Raw genomic sequence first — 22,318 nt, 5'->3', positions numbered from 1 at the left:
CAAGCCTGACAGAATTCAGTCTATAAACAAATGATACTAATAGGTTAAAAAGCTGGGAATACAACCAATGGTTCCATGTATTTTTGTGGGAAAATATTCTAGGTTTAAAATATCTATGTATATAGATAGATAGGTAGATAAAGATATAGATATCTACGTATGTACCTAAATAAATAGACACTTGCTTTTACAGGCACAAAGTATCTCTGGAAGCATATACAAGAACAGATGACAATGGTTACCTGAGGCAAAGAGAACTAAAGGTTGAGACAGGAGTCAGAGGGAGACTTAACACCCTACAACTTTACGTACCATTTGAATTTTGAACCATGCAGATACAGCCTTTATAACTACCACCAAAGTCAACACTAACCTAAAAATTCACAACCCGTGTGTGTGTATGGGTGTGTGTGTGTGTGTTCTGATCTTTGGTAATGAACAAAACACCAAAGTTGTCAGCAATCTTAAATAAATGACTAGTTAATTAGATTATATAAATGATAATCATGCAACAGACTAAAATACCAATATAAAAAACATCAACAGTACAGGAGAAAAATCTCAGGAGATAAAACCCTCAAAATAGTTTATGTATTTATATAAAACATCACAGAACATAGATGTCATGGTGATGTTAACTACAAAAATACAAACACATTTTATTTCCCGTCACCTGCAGAAATATTAACAATGATGTTTCAATTTGCATTCATGAATCCTACATATTACATAAATATTCTATATATATAATATATAAATATATATAATTTCAAAATTAATTAGTACAATACTGGGTAACATGTAAGAAAAAGATATAATCTACTATTGACAGTTAAAAAAAATTCCTGCATGTTTTGCTAAGCTTCATTATATTACGGAGTTTTCTCATAATCAGAAACTTATGTACATATTTTTCCATTATGCAACTTGTGGACGTTTAAATAGATCTCAGTGAAACACTCATGCAAAAATAATGTTTCTGGTCTTTAATTACACCCACTAAAATATTTAGACTGTGTGCACAATGTCAAATATCTGAATTAAAAAAAAAACTCAGCTGATCACCCAGACGGTTCCAAATATACATGTTTTTTCCCTAGAGAAAAGATCAGGTAACCAAATAATTTTGCCTTTTAATCCAGGTAGTTGGTGTCATGTATGCAGATATAGTACAATCTCTTGGATTTTATTAATACAAAAAAGGGGTGAAAATCAATAATGATCCAAATCTATTTTAATATTTTATTTACTGAGGTATGAGTTAAAAGGAATTCACCTATATTATACTACAAACATCACTCTAACTACAGAAAAACTATGATCACTGTAATTAGAAAGAAATTTCCAGTCTCTATAAATTAATCTAACCTTATAATTCTATCAATATTTGCTTCTAGAATTACTTTACTATAAAGTAAAAATTGCTCTATTTACCAGCCCTTGTTCAAACAGCTCTTTTTCTTCTATCGTCCACTTTACTGAGTAACTGGCTGGTTTTGTAGGAGAGTGTACCCTGAGGGGAAAAAGAGGAGTTGCAAAAAAAATTTCTGAAATGGAACATTCCATATTTATGCAGTCAAAGGTTATACATAGCCATGGGCTAAATTTAATACTTTGAGTCTAAGAATTAAAAAGAGAAGAAGAAGGCTGCAGTCTCCACCTGGGGGAACAGATTTGCCCTGTCTTGTATACTTCTCTAGCTCAGGATGATAGGAGCCCCCAAAAACATAATCCTTGGGTCTGAGTGAAGATAATACTAAAAGACATCAAAGGAAGTCAATGTGATAACAAATAGGCTTCCTCAGACTGGACACAAAGCAGCAGATGTTAATATATTTCCAAATCCAGAGTTTAAATTGGCTTGTCAACTGGCATGTCAGAGTTTAAATTGGCTCCAGAAATATCATCTCTCTTATTCTTCTACGTAAATCTATGTAAATGTCAAGCCAGAAAACAGGTAAAAATACTATGACATTACATTTATTGCTTTTGAAATGCAGGACATTAAGAAATTAAAAAGTGATAAAACTCATTAATTTAATTCAAGCAAACCATTAATCTTTTCATTGACTTTATTTGGTTTCTGTTGTTTGTTCAGCAAAATGCAAAAGCCAAAGTCTGCTCAGGGCTCAAACTGTTGGTAATTGGAAATCTACCCTGTAAGGGATTATAAACATGGAAGTTTAGAAACACTAAATAACATCAAACTTTCTTCAATTGTAGGGAAAGGGTGTTTATAAAACAGTTAATGCTTAATTTCTCTAGATAATTTTTGAAAGCCACAAATTCAATTTAAATTTTTGTTTGAAACGACTGAAAACTAACTGACAGGGCAACAGGAATCAAGTCAATTCCTAACATATTAAAGGGCAGCTTTATAAAAATGTTCCCCACAAATCCCTAGAAAACCACCTTTTTGTAGGGCCCTAAAAAAATTCCGACAAATAAATAACAATAATAAAATTATCTTGTGACATTCCAACATCTGTACAAGAAATTTTGACTTTATATTTTTGTATAACCCAAGGTCAAGAGGGCTTTTCTACAGGTCAGCTATAACTTTTTGCTTAATTTTTCCATAACTTTTAACTACTCAAAAAGATTTTAAAATATAAAACATAAGTACATACATGATTTTTGCTGGTTTCTGCAGACTGCACCACATGAAAAAAGAAAATAAGGAAGCTTGTGAAGAAGTTTTTAAAAATACAATTCAGACTTTTGAAAGTATTATAAATTGATTTTACCTCTTCATGTATTTTTTATCATCTTCCTTTTGATCAAGCCAGAATTTTCCTGGAAGTGACTTTTTGGATAAATAATACCTGTGTAATTATTAAGGAACTTTTAAAAAGATAATAAAGTCCTGTAATTTTTATGCAACTTAAAGCAGGCACTCACATACTTGTGAAAGTCACACTTGAATTCTAGCTAAACCAGGTCTGCAAAAATTATGACAAAAATGTTTATACCTCACAGGGTTGTTATATGGATTAAATATCACATGTGAAGTCACACATGACACAGTACCTGCACAAAATGTGTGCTACATAAAAGTTAGTTTCTCTTCCTTATTTAGTGGCTAAGAGAAGATATATCCTCAATGTTTTATTTAAATCTTTTTTCCTAAAACACATGGAGAATGTAACAGATGAATCTGATTGGTTGTCCAGGGTAATTTAGGAGTATTTGCTTTCATATTTCTGAAAGTAACAGAGAAGACTTTAGGGTTGCTCTCTATCCTAATAAAAATAACAAGCGCTTGGGTCAAATTTACCAGAGAGTCTCCCTCTCAGACTTTTTAAACCTAGCCTATACTGCAATACTTTAGATTAGTCTGAGATATTCTTCACTTAACAAATATTGTATTTTGTGTACATGTATTGTGTACATGAGGCACTATGCTAGGTACCAGGTGCTGAGGACAAAGAGAGAAAACATTAACCCTGTCCTCCAAGAGCTCACATAGCTTTTATTCTCATTATTTTGTTTCCAAATCTGGCAATGAACGAGTGACTACTTAAATATTCATTAATCTAGAATGGCACTGTTCAACGTATTAGCCAATAGCCACATGCGTAGCTACTGAGTACGTGAAATGTGGTTAGTACACACTGAGATGTACTGTAAGTATAAAATACACACTGGATTTCAAAGAGTATAAAACAAAGAATGCAAAACATCTCAATAATGTTTATATAGTGATTAAATGTTGAAACAATATTTTAAATATACTGGGTTAAATAAAATGTTATTACAATTATGTGGCTACTAGAAACTGTAAATGATATGTGACTTGCACTATTTTTCTACTGAAAAGCAATGATCTGGGCTATAACTGTAATGTTTGGGGAGAGTTAGAGAGTAAGAAAGCCTAGAAAGGGCTAACCTATGATAATTAAAGGTACAAAGACACCCCGAAAACAATGTAGCAATAAATGGTAATAAAAAGGATATTCTGGCTTAAAGAGGAGATAAAAATCCATGAAACACAGGTGAGTTGAAAATAAACCACTCACTACTATTAGAGTAGTATTAATAATCTTTATTAATCAGAAATCTTTTTGTTCAATCCTTTCATTTTACATATAAAAAATGGAGTCCTAAAAAAGTTAAGTTGCAAATGTCACAAATAGATGAAAGAAATAAGGACAAGAAGCCAGTGGCTGAACTGTGAATAAGGACCTACAACTTCTGGTGCAAAAAATCTTCATTCTATAGTTTTATGCTTTTTACTTGGATTGCTCCCATTAACACCTGTAAATCGGTAGAGTAAGAAGTGAGAACTTTTACATATTTTAATTCTATGTCCTTGGACAAATTCACGTCTCATATAACTGAAAATGGAGGTTTAGACTGAATGATTTGGACTTTGACTAAAGATTCTAGCTGATTTAAAACACTCTACAGGGAATTCCCTGGCGGTCCAGGGGTTAGGACTCCATGCTTCCGCTGCAGGGGGCACAGGTTCGATCCCTGGTCAGGGAACTAAGATCCCACATGCTGCGTGGCGTGGCCAAAAAAAGTTAAAACATGAAACACTCTATAATTTCTACTCAATATTAAGATAGTATAAAGAGTTGGTTGACAACAGAAACTCAAAAATAGTGAGTCAGATCTCAGACTTAGTGGTAAAACAGAATAGGCAGGTAACACATTATATACTAGCAGTTATATACTATCTAGCAACAGTGGTCTCTTCTGTAAGTTTTGCATTTATGGATTTTTAACCCTGAAATCTTTACTTTCCTCATAATCATTAAAGGATACTCTTCTTCCAACAACATTTTCTCAATGACAGCTCTGTTCTCTTCACTGATGGTGCTATCCAGAGTCCAAGGCTATTAAAAAAAGGAAGAATAAATTTCTTTATTTACTGCTTTTTGAAATTATCTTCTGTTTTGTTAAATAAAAATACACAATACAATGATTACAAATAATAAAGCTACCATTTACTGAGCACACAGACATATCTTTGATGCCCACAATAATGCTATGAGATAGGCATTACTTCTTCACAGATGCATCCATAAAGGCATTCACTGACATTTCAAGCAGGAGAGAAGAGACTTGAGCCTTGGATTCCAAGGCTCAGGCTCCTACCCATGATAAAGTAATGATGGCTATCCTGTATGAGGAACTTTTACGTATTAGGCATTTTGCTAGATACTTCACCTATTCCCAAAACTCACCACAATTCTTTATTTCCCTTAAGCCACAACCTTTCCTTAAATAAACATACTCTTTTTTAACTCTCAAAACTTAAATATTTTCAGGCCAGGTCTCTTCTCCAAGCTCTATTTAGACTGTTATAACTAACCGCTCACTCAAAATTTCCACTTGGATTTCTAATAGGCTTCTTTTTTAAAAAAAATAAATTTATTTAATTTTTTTATTTTTGGCTGTGTTGGGTCTTCATTGCGGTGTGTGGGCTTCTCACTGCAGTGGCTTCTCTTGTTGCAGAACACAGGCTCTAGGCTCATGGGCTTCAGTGATTGTGGCATGTGGGCTCAGCAGTTGTGGCTCGTGGGCTCTAGAGTGCAGGCTCAGTAGTTTGGGTGCATGGGCTTAGTTGCTCCGCAGCCATGTGGGATCTTCCCAGATCGGGGCTCGAACCCGTGTCCCCTGCATTGGCAGGGGGATTCTTAACCACTGTGCCACCAGGGAAGCCCCTCTAATAGGTTTCTTAAACTTAACATATTCAAAATAAAACTCACCATAACATACATTCACCTGCTTCTCCCCCTGCCTTCCCAATTTTGTAAACAGTACTACTAGTCACCAAGCTATTCCAGCTAGAAACCCAGGAATCATCCTGGATTCTTTCCTTTTTCCTCAATCCCCGCACCCAATTTACCAAGCAGTTCTACCTCCAAAACATAATTCAAATCTGTCAACTTCTACCACAACCTTAGGCCAAGCCACCACCAAATCGTGCTTAGATTCCTACAAATGTTTCCTAACTAGTCTCTTTGATTCCCCTCATTTGCCTTTCCAACCTTGTCACAGCTGTCATCCCCTCCTCTTTCCCACTATATTCTAGACACTGGGTTTCAACCAGAGCCTTTGTGCTGCTATTCTTTCTGCCTAGAATATTTTTCATCAATTCTTCACATATCTATTGTTTTCAACTTAAATGTCACCTCCTCAGTTTCCCTCACCAACTTTATCTAAAGTAGATTCCCCACCCTGTAACTCTCAGTCAGCATCTTGCTTATGTCCTTCATGATCTATAATTAGTCTACTTGTTTACCACCTGACTTCCCTTTAGAATATAAGCTCCTTGAGAGCAGGACCATGTCTGTCTTGATTACAGGTGTATCCCCCAAACTTGGCCTAGTGTCTGGCACATAGTATGTACTTGATAAATAACTGTTAAATGAAGAAACGAAGCATGCAATGATCCCGATTTTTTAGATGAAGAAACTAAGGTTCACAAATCTGGTAAGTGGTAGAGCAATGATTCATACCTAAATCTAACTGGCTCCTAAGTTGATTCCTAAAAGGCCATTTTTTCAAAGTCAAAAGAAGAAAGAATAAATTCCTTCTATTTTTAAGGAGAAAGGTTTCAATATATTACCTCTGTGACTGCTGAGAACTAGCACCAAGTTTAAAAAAAAAAAAAAGAGGTACTCTGGGTACTGAGTAATGGCTTAATGCACCTGATATTCCCATAAAATACTTACAATAAGACCATTCTCAGTTCTCCACGATGAGTCAAGATAGTGGTCTTGTAAAACAGATGCTGTATTTTCATCACTTCTGTAATAATTAAGAAAATGGGTATGAAAGTGAGATTATACCAGTTAATTAACATAATTTACAGAGCACAGTGACTGGGAGGTTTCAGATGTTAAGCAAATATTTAGTTCCTTTCCCCCCTTAACAGATTTAACATTGCAGATGCCTGCTCTACCTTTGGCCTGTGAAATATATAGTGGCTTTAAGCCACCCTATTTCAATTGCTAAATATCAGACTTCTCCTTCTCCCAATAAACAACTTCATGAGGGAAAAAATACCTCCAAACAGCAACTACAACATATTCTGTGGCTATGAACCAACACTTCAGATTTCTTTTGATGAATATGCATGTGTATACAGGAATTCAACTTTACAATTAATTCTTTTAGTTATATCTGAAGCATAGAAGCCACCCATCAACAGTACCACCCTCAAAATGAAGAAAAAGCCAGAACAGATAGAAGAACCAAAAGAAAATACTCAAAGGAGGACAGTAGAGTGAAGAGATAAGAAATGTGATGCTTTAGTAACAACTCACATAAAAAAAAATTAACTTGGGTTACTTGGGGGCTTTTCTATGTTCATGGGGGATTAAACTTGAATTCTCACTCTTTTCACTAATTAGAAGTTTCTAAAGTCACCCTGTTCACTTCATATGGAAAAAGCCTGCACAGTTAAGTTTGAGGAGGCCCAATCTGTGATATAATTAAATTTAATATTTGCTTCTGTACGTTTTGAGGTTATAAAGTTTCCTAGTTACTGACTTTTCTCAGTCTAGTGTAAAGAATTTGTACCTCTTAGACTGCAAAAACCTATCTACAGGTTTCTCTCCATCTGGCATATATATAAGGTTTATTGTCTGTCTCATCCAATAAGAATGTTAGCTCCATGAGAGCAAGTACTTAGTTTGGATGACTGCTATATACCCAGGGCTTGGCATATAAAAGATAATCAATATTCGCTGAATGACTGAATGAACAAGATAGGTGGGGCATGGATCACACAGGTCTCAAGGAGTTAAGGAATAAAGATTTTATCATAAAGCTAATTGAGGACTGAAGGGAATAACATGATAAGATCTGGATGTAAGAAAAGACTGCTCTAACTTCAGAAAAGACTAGAAGGGGGTCAAAGAGACAAGAAGTGGTTAAGACGGAGTGATTATATAGATACTAGAGAGAGGTGACAGTAATTCAGACCTAAAGAACAAACAGTGTGAACAGGAAGAAGTGATCACATTTGAGAGGATACTCAGAATCAACAGACTCTGATAGAAGGAGAGAGGTAAGGAAAAGGGATAAAATCTAGGTCTGTGCCTTGCATGACTAGGTGGATGGTGCCACTCATCGAACTGGGGAACTTGGAGAGGCAGGTTGGGTAAGGAAAGTTTCTATAAAGTGAAGCTGAGGTGCTTGTGGCAAGTCCAAGGGCAAAAAGATTCAGAGAATTGGATAAATGGATGTGAAGCTCAGGAAAGAGATTTGGGAAACATCAGTATGTATTGGGTGGAACTTAAGAAACTGTTGTTTTTGTAAGTCAAAAATGGTGGAACGTTGGGAAAATTTCATATGGTCCAACTTAACAGAAATTTAAGTCTTGAGAGATGGGACTGTGTGGTTAGTGAGAAGTCTTACGACAAAAATCCCTTGGAACATTATGATTAGAAGAATAAGCAGAAGAAATGGAGGATGACAAAGAAGGGAAACCAAAACATTTCAACGTCATCTTCTAACTTTGGTAACCAGCACTTAGCAAGGACTTAAAAGTGTTTTCACTTAATCCTCAAGGGTTCCACAGATGTTATAATCAGCTGTAACTACACAATTCAGAGGGGCAACTAAGTGTTCGCTCACACCAAATGCCATATGATCAGAGCCACCAACACCAAGGAGCAACTTTCACCAGAATATAATGTTAATGATGCTCTGTGGAATTGTGTAAGGCAATGGCTCTGACCATCAGGAACCAGTAATCTGTTATTGGTTGCCTGAGACTAATATGATTACAGGTGCCACCAGCAGACTTAAGGCTCAGCAGAATAATGAGAAAGGAAAGAAAAAGGAAAAAGAGAAATAAAACACGATCAGAAAAATAAAGAAGAACCCATGGAAAGGGGTAAAGCCAATGCTCTCAGATGATCGGGTAAAGCCAACGCTCTCAGATGATCTTTAGTGTTTCCAAGGCCAGCTCACTTCTCTCTGGACTGCAGATAAGAATCCCTCCCATTTATTTCACACACTTATTGTGAAAAGTAAATCAAATCATGCATGTAACAGCACTTGATCAAGATTATCTTGATCTACGCAAATGTGAACAATGATTGTTATTAAAGGCTTCCCATTTGTTTGTACAGACTCAGGCTGCTTCGCCTGAAGATTTGAGAGAGAATGACTAAATGAACTTTAAACCCACTATCTTGGTGCCTCATGAGCAGGGTTAGTACTCTTCTCCACAATTTACAGAGGCGCTATTATCAGGTTGGACCATGTGAAATTGCTATTTTATAGGTCAAAAATGGTCTAAGATTGGCAGTTTTACATGGTTCAACCTAGAGACTGCTAATGAAGTTGTCCATAGTTACAAGCAACATAGATGGCTGAGTTTAGAATTGAGGTCTTCTGATTCCTGACCAGTCTAGGCCTCTTCCATTACTAAAAGAAGATTCTGAAAGCACATTTTTAAAATGGCATGTATCAACTTCTCTCTCTGCAAGCGAGGAGTCAAACAGCTAGATGTCTCAAGCTGGAGGATGCTGTTTAAAATCACACTGGCCTGCTCTGCAGGAACTGGTAAATAAATTATGACCCCCTCACTGGGTCCTCAAAATACTATCCCTGATGGGATGGTAAAGAACACAACATTTACAGAGCCCCTACCTTGTGCTAGAGCACATCCCATAATTATTTCATTTTATCTTCACAATAACCGTATGAGGTACATAAATGATTGTCAGCTAACACATGAGCTGAGGCCCAAGGTCACACTGCTAGTAACTGGCAGGGTCAACCCAGAGCTGTCCAACTCTGAAGTCCAGCCCCTTTCCTTCAAGTCACGCTGCTTCTCGGGAAGTTTTTCTTAACTATCCCTACATGGAAAAGGTAACCGGTGGCCGGTAGGGATAAAACGACACGCCCAAGGTCACACGGCCTGCAAGCGATGGAACAAGACTCCTAAGCTCGGGTACTGTCCAGGGGCCGCCCTTGTTCTAGTTATGGTTGGGCGGTGGCAGTAATGGAAGAAGGAATCTAATTGCTGAAGAGTGGACAACGTGCTAGGCGCGGCCGGCGCCCTCACGGCATGCCGGTAAAAGGTTAAAGGGCCGTCGGTCACTAGCCTCCGGTACCCGCACCCTGGGCTCAGGAGGAGCCCGCAAGCGGGATGGGCGAGGCGTCTCCCTCGCCGCTAGGAGACCCTGGCCCAGCGGATGGCCTTCCGCTCCCCCGGCCCCTGCCGGAACCGCGGCCTTTCTAGGATACCCTCCTCACATCTGCGCCCCTCCTCGTCTCTGCAAGACCCAGTCTCTACGCCTCACCCAGACTGTGCCGCCGCTGGCACCACGTCCCCTTCGATATCCACATCCGCCTCTTCAGCCGCCATGATGGAACCTGAGCCCGGCCGTCTTCTCGAGATATCCCGCGAGAGGTGGAGGGCCTGAAGGCGGGGTCCTATGCGTCACGGGGCGGAGTCGAAGCCTCGGCCAGCCCTTCCCATGATCAGCGGGGCTTTCAGTGAAGCGGCGCTTTCAGTGAAAAAGATGCTGCGGAACCGCGTGGCTTGGTCGTTTTGACTTTTGTTGACTTGTAAAGACCTTGGCAAGTAACCCAGGCTTGGGTTTTGAAGAGACCGTGCTCTTGCATAAATTCTTTGGCGCCTCACTTCTCTAATTTGTAAAACGGGGATAATAGTAAATATCTAGTGTGCTGAAAAGATCAAGTCAGACCTACTTTGAACTGTGAAGGTGGCAACAGTGACCCTTACCTGCTGGTTTTCTTTCTTTCTTTCTTTCCTCCTTCCTTCCTTCCTTCCTTCCTTCCTTTCTTTCTTTCTTTCCTTCTTCCTTCCTTTCCTTTTTTTCTTTTAAGAGAAAGATTATTCAGCACTTACTGAAGTGTTGAACAACATCTGTTTTAAAATTCAAAAGAACATTTAAGAATGTAACTTACGATTGCATATTTTATTTCACAGACATCTTTACAATTAATTTAAAAATCACTCTCATGACCATTGATCTTCACAATAACCCACTGAGGTAAGCAGGACTAGTGTCCGTCACACATTACAGATGAGGAAACTGAGGCTCAGAAAGCTGAACTGACTAACATAAAGGATAGACAGCTAGTCAAAGACAGAACTGGGACCAGAATCTAGGCCTTTTGACTCTTTATGAGTACTCACCCTCTACAGATCATGTTGTTAGGAACTATGAAAGACAAACACCATTTCTCTCAGAGAATTTATGGCTCCTCAAGAAATTAGATATTGGCCTATGTATTCTTCTGCCTTACCATCTATCACTCACATTATTGTAGCTGTTCATTCACTTGCTTCCACCGTTGGATGGTGAATTCATTAAGGACAAAGACTGTATCTGCTAGTCTTTGCACTAGTTCATATACTACCAACATTCAACATGGTGTCTGACACACATAAGGTGTGCAATAAATATTGAACTGGTGAATGAACCAATCAGCTAATGGAATGAGTTCACTTCCCGCACTGTTGTGAGTTTGTCCCATCTCACCTTTGTGCTCAAGCCATAAGATGAGCTGTACTATGAATGTGATGGCAGAAGATGGAGAGAAAGTTTTGTAAAGAGGGAGATCCAGTGCTCAGAAACTGAATAATTCTCCATCCTTAGGTCACCCTGAGGGTGCTTTTCCTGTCGCCAAAGGGCTTTTCCAATGACCAGTCCCAGTGGTAACTGGCATGCCTGTAACAGAGTAGGCATTCTAAGATATCTGTTGGATGTAATTTACAGCAAGTTTAGATAGATGGATATAACCAGATAGTCAAAAGAAGATAGATGCTTTTCATTGATCTTTACATAGCAGGCAAGATGGGAAGCCTGGTAGTACTGTTTGGATACACATGATATCAAATGCCTTCTAGACCATGACACAGAATACTGTGTGAAGAGCATCTCCTGCAACACAGAACTGAAGGCTTTCTGGCCCAGTGCCAGGCATCAGTAGGCATTAAAATATATGTGGAAGGAAGGAAAGGAAGTCCTGCACAGAATTCAGATATGTCCCAAGGCCTTTGATATAAAGGCCTCCCTAAACAGAAGGACTAGTGTGAAGCCTCTCCAAACATACCCCACACTATGCTTTTGGTTTGCTGGCTTTATGTGAAACAGGCTCCATAAGGGTCTAGCCCAACCCCACCTGCAAGGATACAGCTATAACCCCACAGTCGGGTGTACTCCTGAGGCCTGGTCTACTATTTATAATTCCTTGTTCTAGAGGTCTGCAACTCTGTGACTTGTTTAAAGACCTATTTTCTCACCCATTTTCTGAAGAATTCAGAGTTCAGAATTCACAAATATTTGTATTCCTACTGTACTCAGTACTAGGGAAATGACATTGAACGAGATGCACTCAGTCTCTGCTCTCATAAAATCTATCAAACATGCAATTTCAAGATGATGTAATAAGTTCTATGATGGAGGAGTTACAGGCTGCTGTGGGATCACGGGGGGTGGTGGGCACTTATCCCAGAATAAATACTCTCCTATACCACATTTTTGAGGATGATATTCATCAGTTAAAATTTGAGAGTAATGCTCTAGACTCTGGGGACTATGAAATAGAAGACCCTGTCCCTAACTTGGAGAAAAAACCAATGGAAAAAGATTAGAAGAAATAGTGTCTGATCCTCACACAGAGCTTAAAGACAAGATCTGAAGGGCTCAAACTGTTTCCAGGTAAACTTAACTACATTTCCCCTCCCTCACCAAAAAGCTCAAAAGTACTTATAAGAATACAAAAATAGGTAAGCCAGACAGAGAAAGAAAAATATCGTATGATATTGCTTATATTTAGAATCTAAAAAAAAGAAGAAAAGGATACAAACTTATTTACAAAACAGAAAAAGACTCAAAGACATAGAAAACAAACTTATGGCTACCAAAGGAGAAAGGGTGGTGGGAGAGATAAATCAGGAGTTTGGGATTAACATATACACACTACTATATATCAAATAGATAACCAACAAAGATCTACTGTATAACACAGGGAACTATACTCAATATTTTGTAATAACCTGTAAGGGAAAAGAATCTGAAAAAGATTATATATACATATGTATAAGTATATGTATATGTCACTGTGTTGTACACCTGAAACTAACACGACATTGTAAATCAACTATACTTCAATAAATTTTTTTTTAAATACAGAAATACCCAGCACCCAATAAATTTCAAAATGTCTGGCATCCAATTATGAGGCATGCAAAGAAGTAGGAAAATATGACCCATAATCAGAGAAAAAATCAATCAATTGAAACCCACCCAATACTGTCACAGTTATTAGAATTAGCACACTAAGGCATTAAAATAGTTGTTATAACTGTATTCTATATGTCTGCATGTTAAAAAAGTTAAGTAGAGATGTGGAAAATATAAAAATAATGAAACTGAACTTCCAGAGATGAAAATTACAATGCCTGAGACAAACAATACACTGGGTGGGAATAATGGTAAATTAGACATTGCAAAATAAAGGATTAGTGGACTTGAGCACATAATCAAAGAACTATCCCTTTCATTTTAGAGGTGAGGAAACCAAGATTCAGATAGAGTTACATAGTTGAGTACCAGAGCTGGGATTCCAACTCGAGTCTTTCTCACTCTACGCTTACTCTGTTATATTTTCATTTACAACAGAAAGAATAGGGTATTTTGCAATACTATGTGAGATATTTTCACATTTGGTTTAAGAATAAATCACAGTCAGGCATCTCTGATTTCTTTGAGGTGCTTAGGTCTAGAAATGAGTAGAAAGTGTATTCTGGAAAACTGTCTTGGGTTTCAGATTTTCTGTCCCCCATTAATACACTCTATTTGATCCTAAAGTAGAATTAGCAGGAGGTGGCATACCTGTAAATCCTCCTGAATGCTGTTAGAGGAACATTCAGTCAATTAATTGTCTGTCTCATATCTCAGCTACATTGTGTTTGAATCCTTTGGAGAGCTCATTTCCCTTTTCTCCATTTCTGGTGAAAAAAGATCACTGCATTTTTATTGAAAAAGCAAAGTATAATGGCAATATTATTCCATAAAAGCCGGCATGTTAATATTCATTCTAATTAGCTCAGATTTGTAACGTGCTTTAAAAGTGGGAAGTGTCATACAACTGCTCACTAATGTTGTTATTACATTATGATCCAAACTGTCAGCTAAATGATTGCCAGAGATTCAAAAGAGTTCCCATTTTAAAAATAAAATGGCCAGTTAGTGGGGAGGAAAACCACTTTATCTAAATAGAGGTGAGATAACAGATGAATGCAGACATAGAATTATAGGCTACACTTGGCAAGCATTGGATATGAATTGAATTGTTCCAGGAAAGCAAGCTGCATTTTATTTTATTTTCCCTCCCCAATTCCCTGAAATCACATAAGGTAGCTACTGAAAAAGCTGTTCTCAATATGTTGTAAGGAAAGTCTGCCAATGCACTTCTTACATTTTAATTACAGTAATGTTACATTCATCTGACGTTATTCGGAAGGAGAAGAAAAGATGCCAACATTAATGAGCTCCTACTATGTGCCATGCATTTTGCATACATTATTTCCTTACAGCCCTTTGAGGCAAGGAATTGTTATTTCCATTTACAGATGTGGTAACTAAGGTTCAGACTCGTTAAGCAATTTACCCAAGGAAATGTAGCTTATCATCTTTTCATTACATCATGCTATCTCAGGTTGGGTACTAATAGCATCATTCAGAATTGCATCTTTTCTTCTCAGCAGCCCCCAGTGGAAGGATCATTCCTCTTTCTCAATAGCTCCAGGAGGATGAGCGGGGCTGGCCAGGCTTGGGTTTCATGCCATCCCAGAAGCCAGGTGGACTCAGTTCCACCAGCACCACATGGAATAAGAGGAATGGTGGCTCCCCAAACAAAATAAGGGTACCATTTCCAGAGAGAGGAGGAATGGGTGCTGGGTAGGTAAGACAGCAGATGCCCACTGTACAGTTTCATGTTGCACGTCCCCTCTGTTCCCCCAAGCCTTGGATACAATCTGTGAACCGCTACAGGCTCATGTTAACATTGTTATCAGGCAAATTATTCAGCCTCTCCAGTCTCCTGCTTCTTCATTTGTAAAATGACCTATGAAATAATCTCTTCTGGGCTAAAATTCTTTGATCCTGCTCTTATTCAACTCACAGACATTTATTGAACATTGTTATGGGCAAAACAGGGGGATGGGAATGTCGGAGTGTGCATGTGTTTACATATAGTTCTCTGGACCACAAACAAAATATGCCCTCTACATTTTTTTTTTTTTTTTGCGGTATGCAGGCCTGTCACTGCTGCAGCCTCTCCCGTTGCGGAGCAACAGGCTCTGGACGTGCAGGCTCAGCGGCCATGGCTCACAGGCCCAGCTGCTCCGCGGACCCCGAACCGGGGTACGAACCCCTGTCCCCTGCATCGGTAGGCGGACTCTCAACCACTGCGCCACCAGGGAAGCCCAGCTTTCTACTTGAAATCTGCATCTCTTCCCCCATTCCCAGCCCATCCACATTCTCAAGGGCACTCTGCCTCTCTCCATCCCTCCCCTGTCCCTCCCTCCATCTCTCCCTCCTTCCCTCCCTTTGAAAGGGCTGGTCCTGACTGAACTCTGGTCTTCTTTTGCCCTTTTGAAACTCTGGCTCAGAGTTGCCAAATCTGATTTTTCTTTTAAGACCAGCCAGAAATCAAGATTAATTTGTGAAAACCAATTCAAGTTTTTTAAAAATGCTGTTGAACCAAACAAACACTTATGTGGGCTCTATCTGACCTGCGGTTTGTGACTGTTGTCCTAAATCCTTCTCTCATACAAAATGTAATGCTTCAGTGTTTTTGTTTTCACATATGCTTGTCCTGCTATTAAAGACTTCTTAAGGGCAGGGAAAATGCTTCTGTTCTTCATCTTACCCATGACATCTAGCACAATGCCTGGTACACAGTATGCACTTAATAATTGTTGAATGGATGAGCGAATCAAGTGGAAAGAATAAGGCCAGAGTTTTGTTTTAATTGAAAACAAAAAAAAACTTACTTTATAAACACATAATCAATGAATATTTTAAATGAGAAATATATATGGCAATTGAATTATGATCCTGACCAAAAATACACAACCCAATAGACAAGGGGAAAATTATAAACCTAAATAGATTCCCAAAGTCCCTTTCCGTTACTGAGGGAGAGACACATGAAGTTCTACTGCCTGACTATTTATTTAGAGTCTATACTTTCGGGCGGAACCAAGGGGAGGCAGAAATTAAATAATTAAATTGAGGGAAATAGTTCACTGTGTATTGATCCTAAAGGACTCTTTAAGATCAACACCTGTGCTGACTCTCATTTCTATAACTCACATGTGATAGAATCCTTGTGCACAAAATCCAGTCCAGTGTCCTTCACTTCATCATCTTGGTAGCTCCATTTCCATGTGAAAAGTCAGCTTTAGTGTTATCTCCTCACTTAACATCTTCCTGACCAGCCACATACAAACCGCCCCCTCTTCCACGAGCCTAAAGCTATAGTGCATGCTGTGTCAGGATGCCATCACTCCAGCATGTAATTGTGACCCTGCCCATGTCCACACTAGCCTGGGGCCTTTTTTGAGGACGGGGACCATGTATAGGTTATCCATGCCTAGCACTTAGTGGGTGCTCAGTCAATGTTTGGAGAATTGCATCAATGACATGTCCTCTATATTAGGAAGCATATTATCTCCAGAGCTCCAAGGTATTCAGTTCAATCCAGTAAGTGTTTATTGAGCACCTATTATGTTCCTGACACTGTTCTGAATGCTTGGGATATGCCAATGAATAATAAAGACAAAGTCCCCTACCTTGGTGGAACTCGCATCCTAGCAGAGGGGAAAAGAAAATAAACAATGAACATATATTAATTAATTGTATATTTGTTAGAAGTGTTTGAGTGCTAAGGAAAAAGAAAAAAAGTAAAACAGGATAAGGGGCCCAAGAGTTCAGAGTGGTGGAGGCCTGCAGGATTAAAGAGGGGGCTCAGGGTAGGTGCTATTGGAAAGGTGGCATTTGAGCAGTCTTGCAAAGCTGAGGGAGTTGCCCATCTGATGTCAGCAGAAAGGGTTCAGGTGGGAGAAGCAGCCAGTGCAAAAGACTCCAGGTGGGAGTGTACCTAGTGGAGGCCAGTGTGAAGGAAAGTGAGCAAAGAGGAGAGCATTTGGAGAAGAAGCCAGACTTGTGATAGGACCGCATTTTGTAGAGCTTTAGGTGTCATTATAAGGACATTAGTTCTCACACTTAGTGAATCTGGGAGTTATTGCAGGGATCTAGAGAGATTAAAGACAGATTTTAGCAGTATGAATTCAATGAAATTTACTTAAGATTGCATACTGAGTGGTTGATAATATATTTAATGTTTCTTAAGAAACATACAACATATGTCAGATTTCTTAAGAAAAAAATCCCATCAAATATAATGGATACTTTGGTCAAAATAATTCCTTTTTTCCAGGATTATGTATGATCACCTTTTTGTCTCTGCTGACTTATTTCTCCTTTTTTCACACTACATTATAATGTCTCTTTTGAACAGCTATATCAACTGCTTGAGAAATAGACTGCCATAAAATTTCCCATTAATTTAAAGTGTGTGTTTTAAGTATGGAGGTTCCCTAAAAACTCTAAAAATAGAACTATCATATGACCCAGCAATCCCATTATTGGGCATACACCCTGAGAAAACCATAATTCAAAAAGAGACATGTACCGCAGTGTTTATTGCAACACTATTTACAATAGTCAGGACATGGAAGCAACCTAAGTGTCCATGGACAGATGAATGGATAAAGAAGATGTGGCACATATATACAATGGAATATTACTCAGCCATAAAAAGAAATAAAATTGAATTTTTTATAGTGAGGTGGGTGGACCTAGAGTCTGTCATACAGAGTGAAGTAAGTCAGAAAGAGAAAAACAAATACCATATGCTAACACATGTATATGGAACCTAAAAGAAAAAAATGGTTCTGATGGACCTAAGGGCAGGACAGGAATAAAGACGCAGACATAGAGAATGGACTTGAGGACACGGGGAGGGGGAAGGGTAAGCTGGGATGAAGTGAGAGAGTAGCATTGACATATGTACACTACCAAATGTAAAATAGATAGCTAGTGGAAAGCAGCTACATAGCACAGCGAGATCAGCTCAGTGCTTTGTGACCACCTAGAGGGGTGGGATAGGCAGGGTGGGAGGGAGAGAGATGCAAGAGGGAGGGGATATGGGGATATATGTATACGTATAGCCGATTCACTTTGTTATACAGCAGAAACTAACACAACATTGTAAAGCAATTATACTCCAATAAAGGTGTTAAAAAAATAAATTTTGCATTAAATACATTCATTAAAAAATAATAAAATAAAATGTGGATAATAAGACCTACCCACTGCAAAGGGTTGGTATGAGGATTAAACTTTGAGTCATTATATATGAAATAGCTTCATTTTTTCTGAAATGTTATACAGATACAAGGGGGAAGCTTTCATTAACACAGGTATCTCCGTTTTGCATTAAAAAATGTACCCGACCTGTGGATTATACCAGGAATTAGCAAACTATGTCCTGTGGGCCAAACCTGATCTGCTGCCTTTTTTTGTAAATAAAGCTTTATTGGAACACACATACACACAAAATAAAATGTGTGTTTTAAACTCATAGAAGAAGAGATCAGATTTGTGGTTACCAGAGGCAGGGAGAGGGTGGGGAGGGGGGAGGGGGGAACTGGGTAAAGGTAGTGAAAAGTTATAAACTTGCAGTTATAAGATAAATAAGTACTAGGGATGTAATGGACAACATGATAAATATAATTAACACTGCCGTATGTTATATATGAAAGTTAAGAGAGTAAATCCTGTGAGTTCTCATCACAAGGAAAAGATTTTATGTATTTTCTGTAATTTTGTATCTCTATGAGATGATGGATGTTCACTAAACTTACTGTGGTAATTTTATGATGTGTATAAGTCAAATCATGATGCTATACACCTTAAAAGGTGCTGTACGTGAATTACATTTCAATAAAACTAGAAGAAAGGATACCCAAGAGAAAAAAATTTTTTAAATAAAATGGGCGTTTTGACTCCGCTGAGAGGGGCCTTAGTCTATATGGTGTATGCTGATTACTCTGCTAGATTCAGTAGCTACTGAACAAAATCTTGCCAGCACTGCTAAGAAGTTCATACCTAATATAGAAACTGTTTATCGGAAAGCAAGAAGACAAACGCCATGAGGCAGAGGTCTGTGCCTGGCACCATGGAGGTCTGATGGGGCAAGGCTAATTCTGTGCAAGTTAGGAAAGAGAGACATCTTCTGCATGGCCCCATCCTCTTAGCCCATCTTTTACTCCAGCTGTTGCCATGGCAACCAGCATCACACAGGTATAATCTGATAGCACTACTCATCTCTCATTTTCTGTACCAGGACTTCTATGACTCATGCACAATCTGGGAAAGCAAGGATGTTAACATCCCATAAGGCAAATAATGACCCATGGGGAGCAAGATTTGATGAGTAAATGCTCCTCTCTTCTATCCCACGGGTAATAATTCTGAAGCGCATCCTGTGCAGATCCTCAAATGATCCCTGTAGGATGGAGCCCCAATTGCTTACAAAAAGGAACAAAGCAATAACTTACTCTTCTACTGACTTGGTCTTCTTCACTGTTAAACTCTTTCCAGTCCTCCTTCATAATCTTTGGGACTCAGATAAATGACCCTCTTCAAGCCCTGGTCCCACACCCTTTTTTCCTGGGGAAGCCCAAGCTAATACAGTGGTGTTAGACCTGGGTTTTGAAAGCTAAGCATGAGTTTTCCAAGTATAGAGACAGGGACAGCGCATCCCAGGCAAAAGGAAAAAGCAGGAGCAAAGACAAGGAGGCACGAACAGTACAGGCACATCTAGGGATTTGCAGTAACCAGCTGTGGCTGAAGCATGGGATGTATGGAAGATGTGAGGAGAAAATTTCTAGTGGGAAGGTTTGTTGATTGAGAAATACTTATCAGATATACTAAGCTGAGAATATTGAAAAAACGTTCCCTCAAAAGTTTTGTTTGTTGTTTGTTTTTCATCATAAGCACCTGCATTGCTCTTCATTTCTGAGAAATCAATGGCCCATGGACTGGATAATAACTTTCAGCCATGCTGAAAGTTGAAGACAAAGTTGAATATTTGGGTGAAAGACCAATTTCTGGAAAATAAAACTGCTCTTAGTGTGCATATTATCTACAGGTATATAAAACAATTTACAACTGTCTTATTGTGACCAAAAGAGGGGGACCCCAAAAAATTTCAAGGAAGTAAAGTAAATGGAAATGAATTGTGTAATATACATTGTTATTAATTAGTAAAATAACAGTGAATTTCATTGTTTTATTATGGTGAACAAAAAAGTTTTACAAGTGCTTTTGCGTAATAATTCCCACCTTATTTACTTTTATTTACCCATTAGGTCTTAAATTCTTTAACTACAAATACTCTTAGGGAGGGGTGGTACACTTACATTTGAAAAGGAATTTTGGATCTCTTTATTTTAGTACTATGTTCTGATTTATACAGTAATGACCATATTTCATCAAATCTTAACTTCATTATAATGGATAGTAAGTTATTCCCTTATTTTATATGCCATTAAGAATGAAAAAGCACCCTCATGCCACAACCAGAGAGCAGCCTGCGCCACAGTGAATAGCCCACGTGTCACAATGAAAACTCTGTGTGCATTAATGAAGATCCTGGTTGCCGCACCTAAGACTTGATGCAACCAAAAAAAAAATAATAATAATAATTAATTAATTTAAAAAAATGAAAAAACACTGCCAATTACATTTTGACATGCTGTCAACTGTAAGATGCATCCTGATTTCAGAGATTTGAGAAAATAGGCAACGTAAATTAGATGTCTGCAATTTCATTTCCCTTGTCTGATTGTGAGCTCTGGGGGAGATGGGAATTTGACTTGCTCAGCTTTGACTTTTTCCACACTGGTACAGTTCCTGGTACATGTATAGTTGATATGTGTTCACCAAATGTTTGCTGAATTAAACTAAGCAGATCTCTATCTATCTTTACCCATGGTTGGTATCCTACCGCAGACTAGGACATTCCTTGGGATGAGAATTTCTTCACCCATCTCAGAACTCTGCATAACGTAATCACATAGACCTACTACTAGTCAGCATCAACAAAAATATCATATTACCATCTTTTTGCTTATACTCAGTTGAGAAGTCAATGTGTGTGAAGATTTTCCATAATGTGTTTTATGTATGTTTGTCTCCATGCCACAGATCATATTCTATCACATTTATAAGAAAACCAAGGCCCTCTTTTAAAAAATCATTGTTTATAAGTGGTAGTAAAACTAATTTTAAAAGTACAGATATTGTGTTAATTGTTTACACGGGAGGGTGTGTTTGGGAGGCCATATGCTGTTTGTAACTCTTCTAAGCCTTTGAAAGGATTTACGTAGAAAGAAAAAATTGGACATCAAGGAATTATTCATATACATTTTTTTGTGGTTTTCATTTAAGGCAGGAAGGGATTTTGCAAGGTTTTCCATGCTTTTATTTGATTTAATTTCATGCTCACTGAGGCTCATTTCCGTCACAGCCACTGACACCTTGAAAATCACACCTGTGATTTTCCTCTGCTAAGCAGCCCAGATGATATTTGGTAAGATTCTTGGCATCTAAGCTCCATGTCTTGGAAACAGACCTCCCTGCATTAGTGAAGATTCCAGGGCATTCTTCTTACTGATCCAACTAAGCCTTTGAAAATGTACTATGACCACGAGGATTTTTCAGCCTTAGTCTGGATCTGGCATAAAAGGAGCTGGGGACCTTGGAAGGCTCTGATGCCTGGGGTGCAGTGGTTACACCTCATTAGCCCCAGAGCAGTGGCTCCTTTTCCCCCTTGCCCTCGTGGTCTACACCTTCCTATCCTGGCCCATGGCCTGGACTGCCCACGCCTCCGGAAGACAGCACTGTCATCTGACGTGCTTCCCGGGAGAGTACAGACAGACACACGCCCACCCTCATACTCCCGCTGCAGGGATTTCATCTTTATTTTTATTTTGTCTGCTCGCGGCTTGTCCTAACTTAAGAGCTTAGGTGGATTCTCTGAATGGAAAAGATGATGTTTGCCAGAATGAACAGTGAATGGAGGAGTGGAAAGTGAACAGGAGGGAATTCTGGCTTTGCCTTTACTGCCATGATGCATTTGAAAAGTACTCATCCTTACTGGGTCTCTGTTGCATCATCTGTAATGGTGGGGAAGGATCCCTACCTCGGAGGGCTGTTGGGAGGATGAAATGACG

The 22,318-nt window shown here is 38.5% G+C and overlaps 1 protein-coding gene across 5 annotated transcripts in view; it reads right to left on the bottom strand.

Moving 5' to 3' along the window:
* MYSM1 (Myb like, SWIRM and MPN domains 1) overlaps nucleotides 1–10,367 on the bottom strand; it is a 41,210-nt gene extending 30,843 nt beyond the window's left edge. For all 5 annotated transcript variants that reach the window (XR_012324595.1, XR_012324596.1, XM_019942384.3 and 2 more), the window contains exons 1-6: nucleotides 10,275–10,367; nucleotides 6,687–6,762; nucleotides 4,771–4,841; nucleotides 2,748–2,825; nucleotides 2,631–2,654; nucleotides 1,435–1,513 (exon numbers count right to left, since the gene is read on the bottom strand). Coding sequence is in view for 3 of the 5 variants with exons in the window: in XM_019942384.3 (XP_019797943.2) it covers nucleotides 1,435–1,513; nucleotides 2,631–2,654; nucleotides 2,748–2,825; nucleotides 4,771–4,841; nucleotides 6,687–6,762; nucleotides 10,275–10,339 (393 nt within the window). In the remaining 2 variants the exon portion in view is untranslated. The remainder of the gene's footprint in view (nucleotides 1–1,434; nucleotides 1,514–2,630; nucleotides 2,655–2,747; nucleotides 2,826–4,770; nucleotides 4,842–6,686; nucleotides 6,763–10,274) is intronic.
* Nucleotides 10,368–22,318: the final 11,951 nt, after the last annotated feature.

Source organism: Tursiops truncatus, chromosome 1, assembly GCF_011762595.2.
Source record: "Tursiops truncatus isolate mTurTru1 chromosome 1, mTurTru1.mat.Y, whole genome shotgun sequence".
NCBI classification, from domain to species: Eukaryota; Metazoa; Chordata; class Mammalia; order Artiodactyla; family Delphinidae; genus Tursiops; species Tursiops truncatus.
Note: the sequence above shows the minus strand (reverse complement) of the source record. Positions and strands in the feature narration are given on the sequence as shown.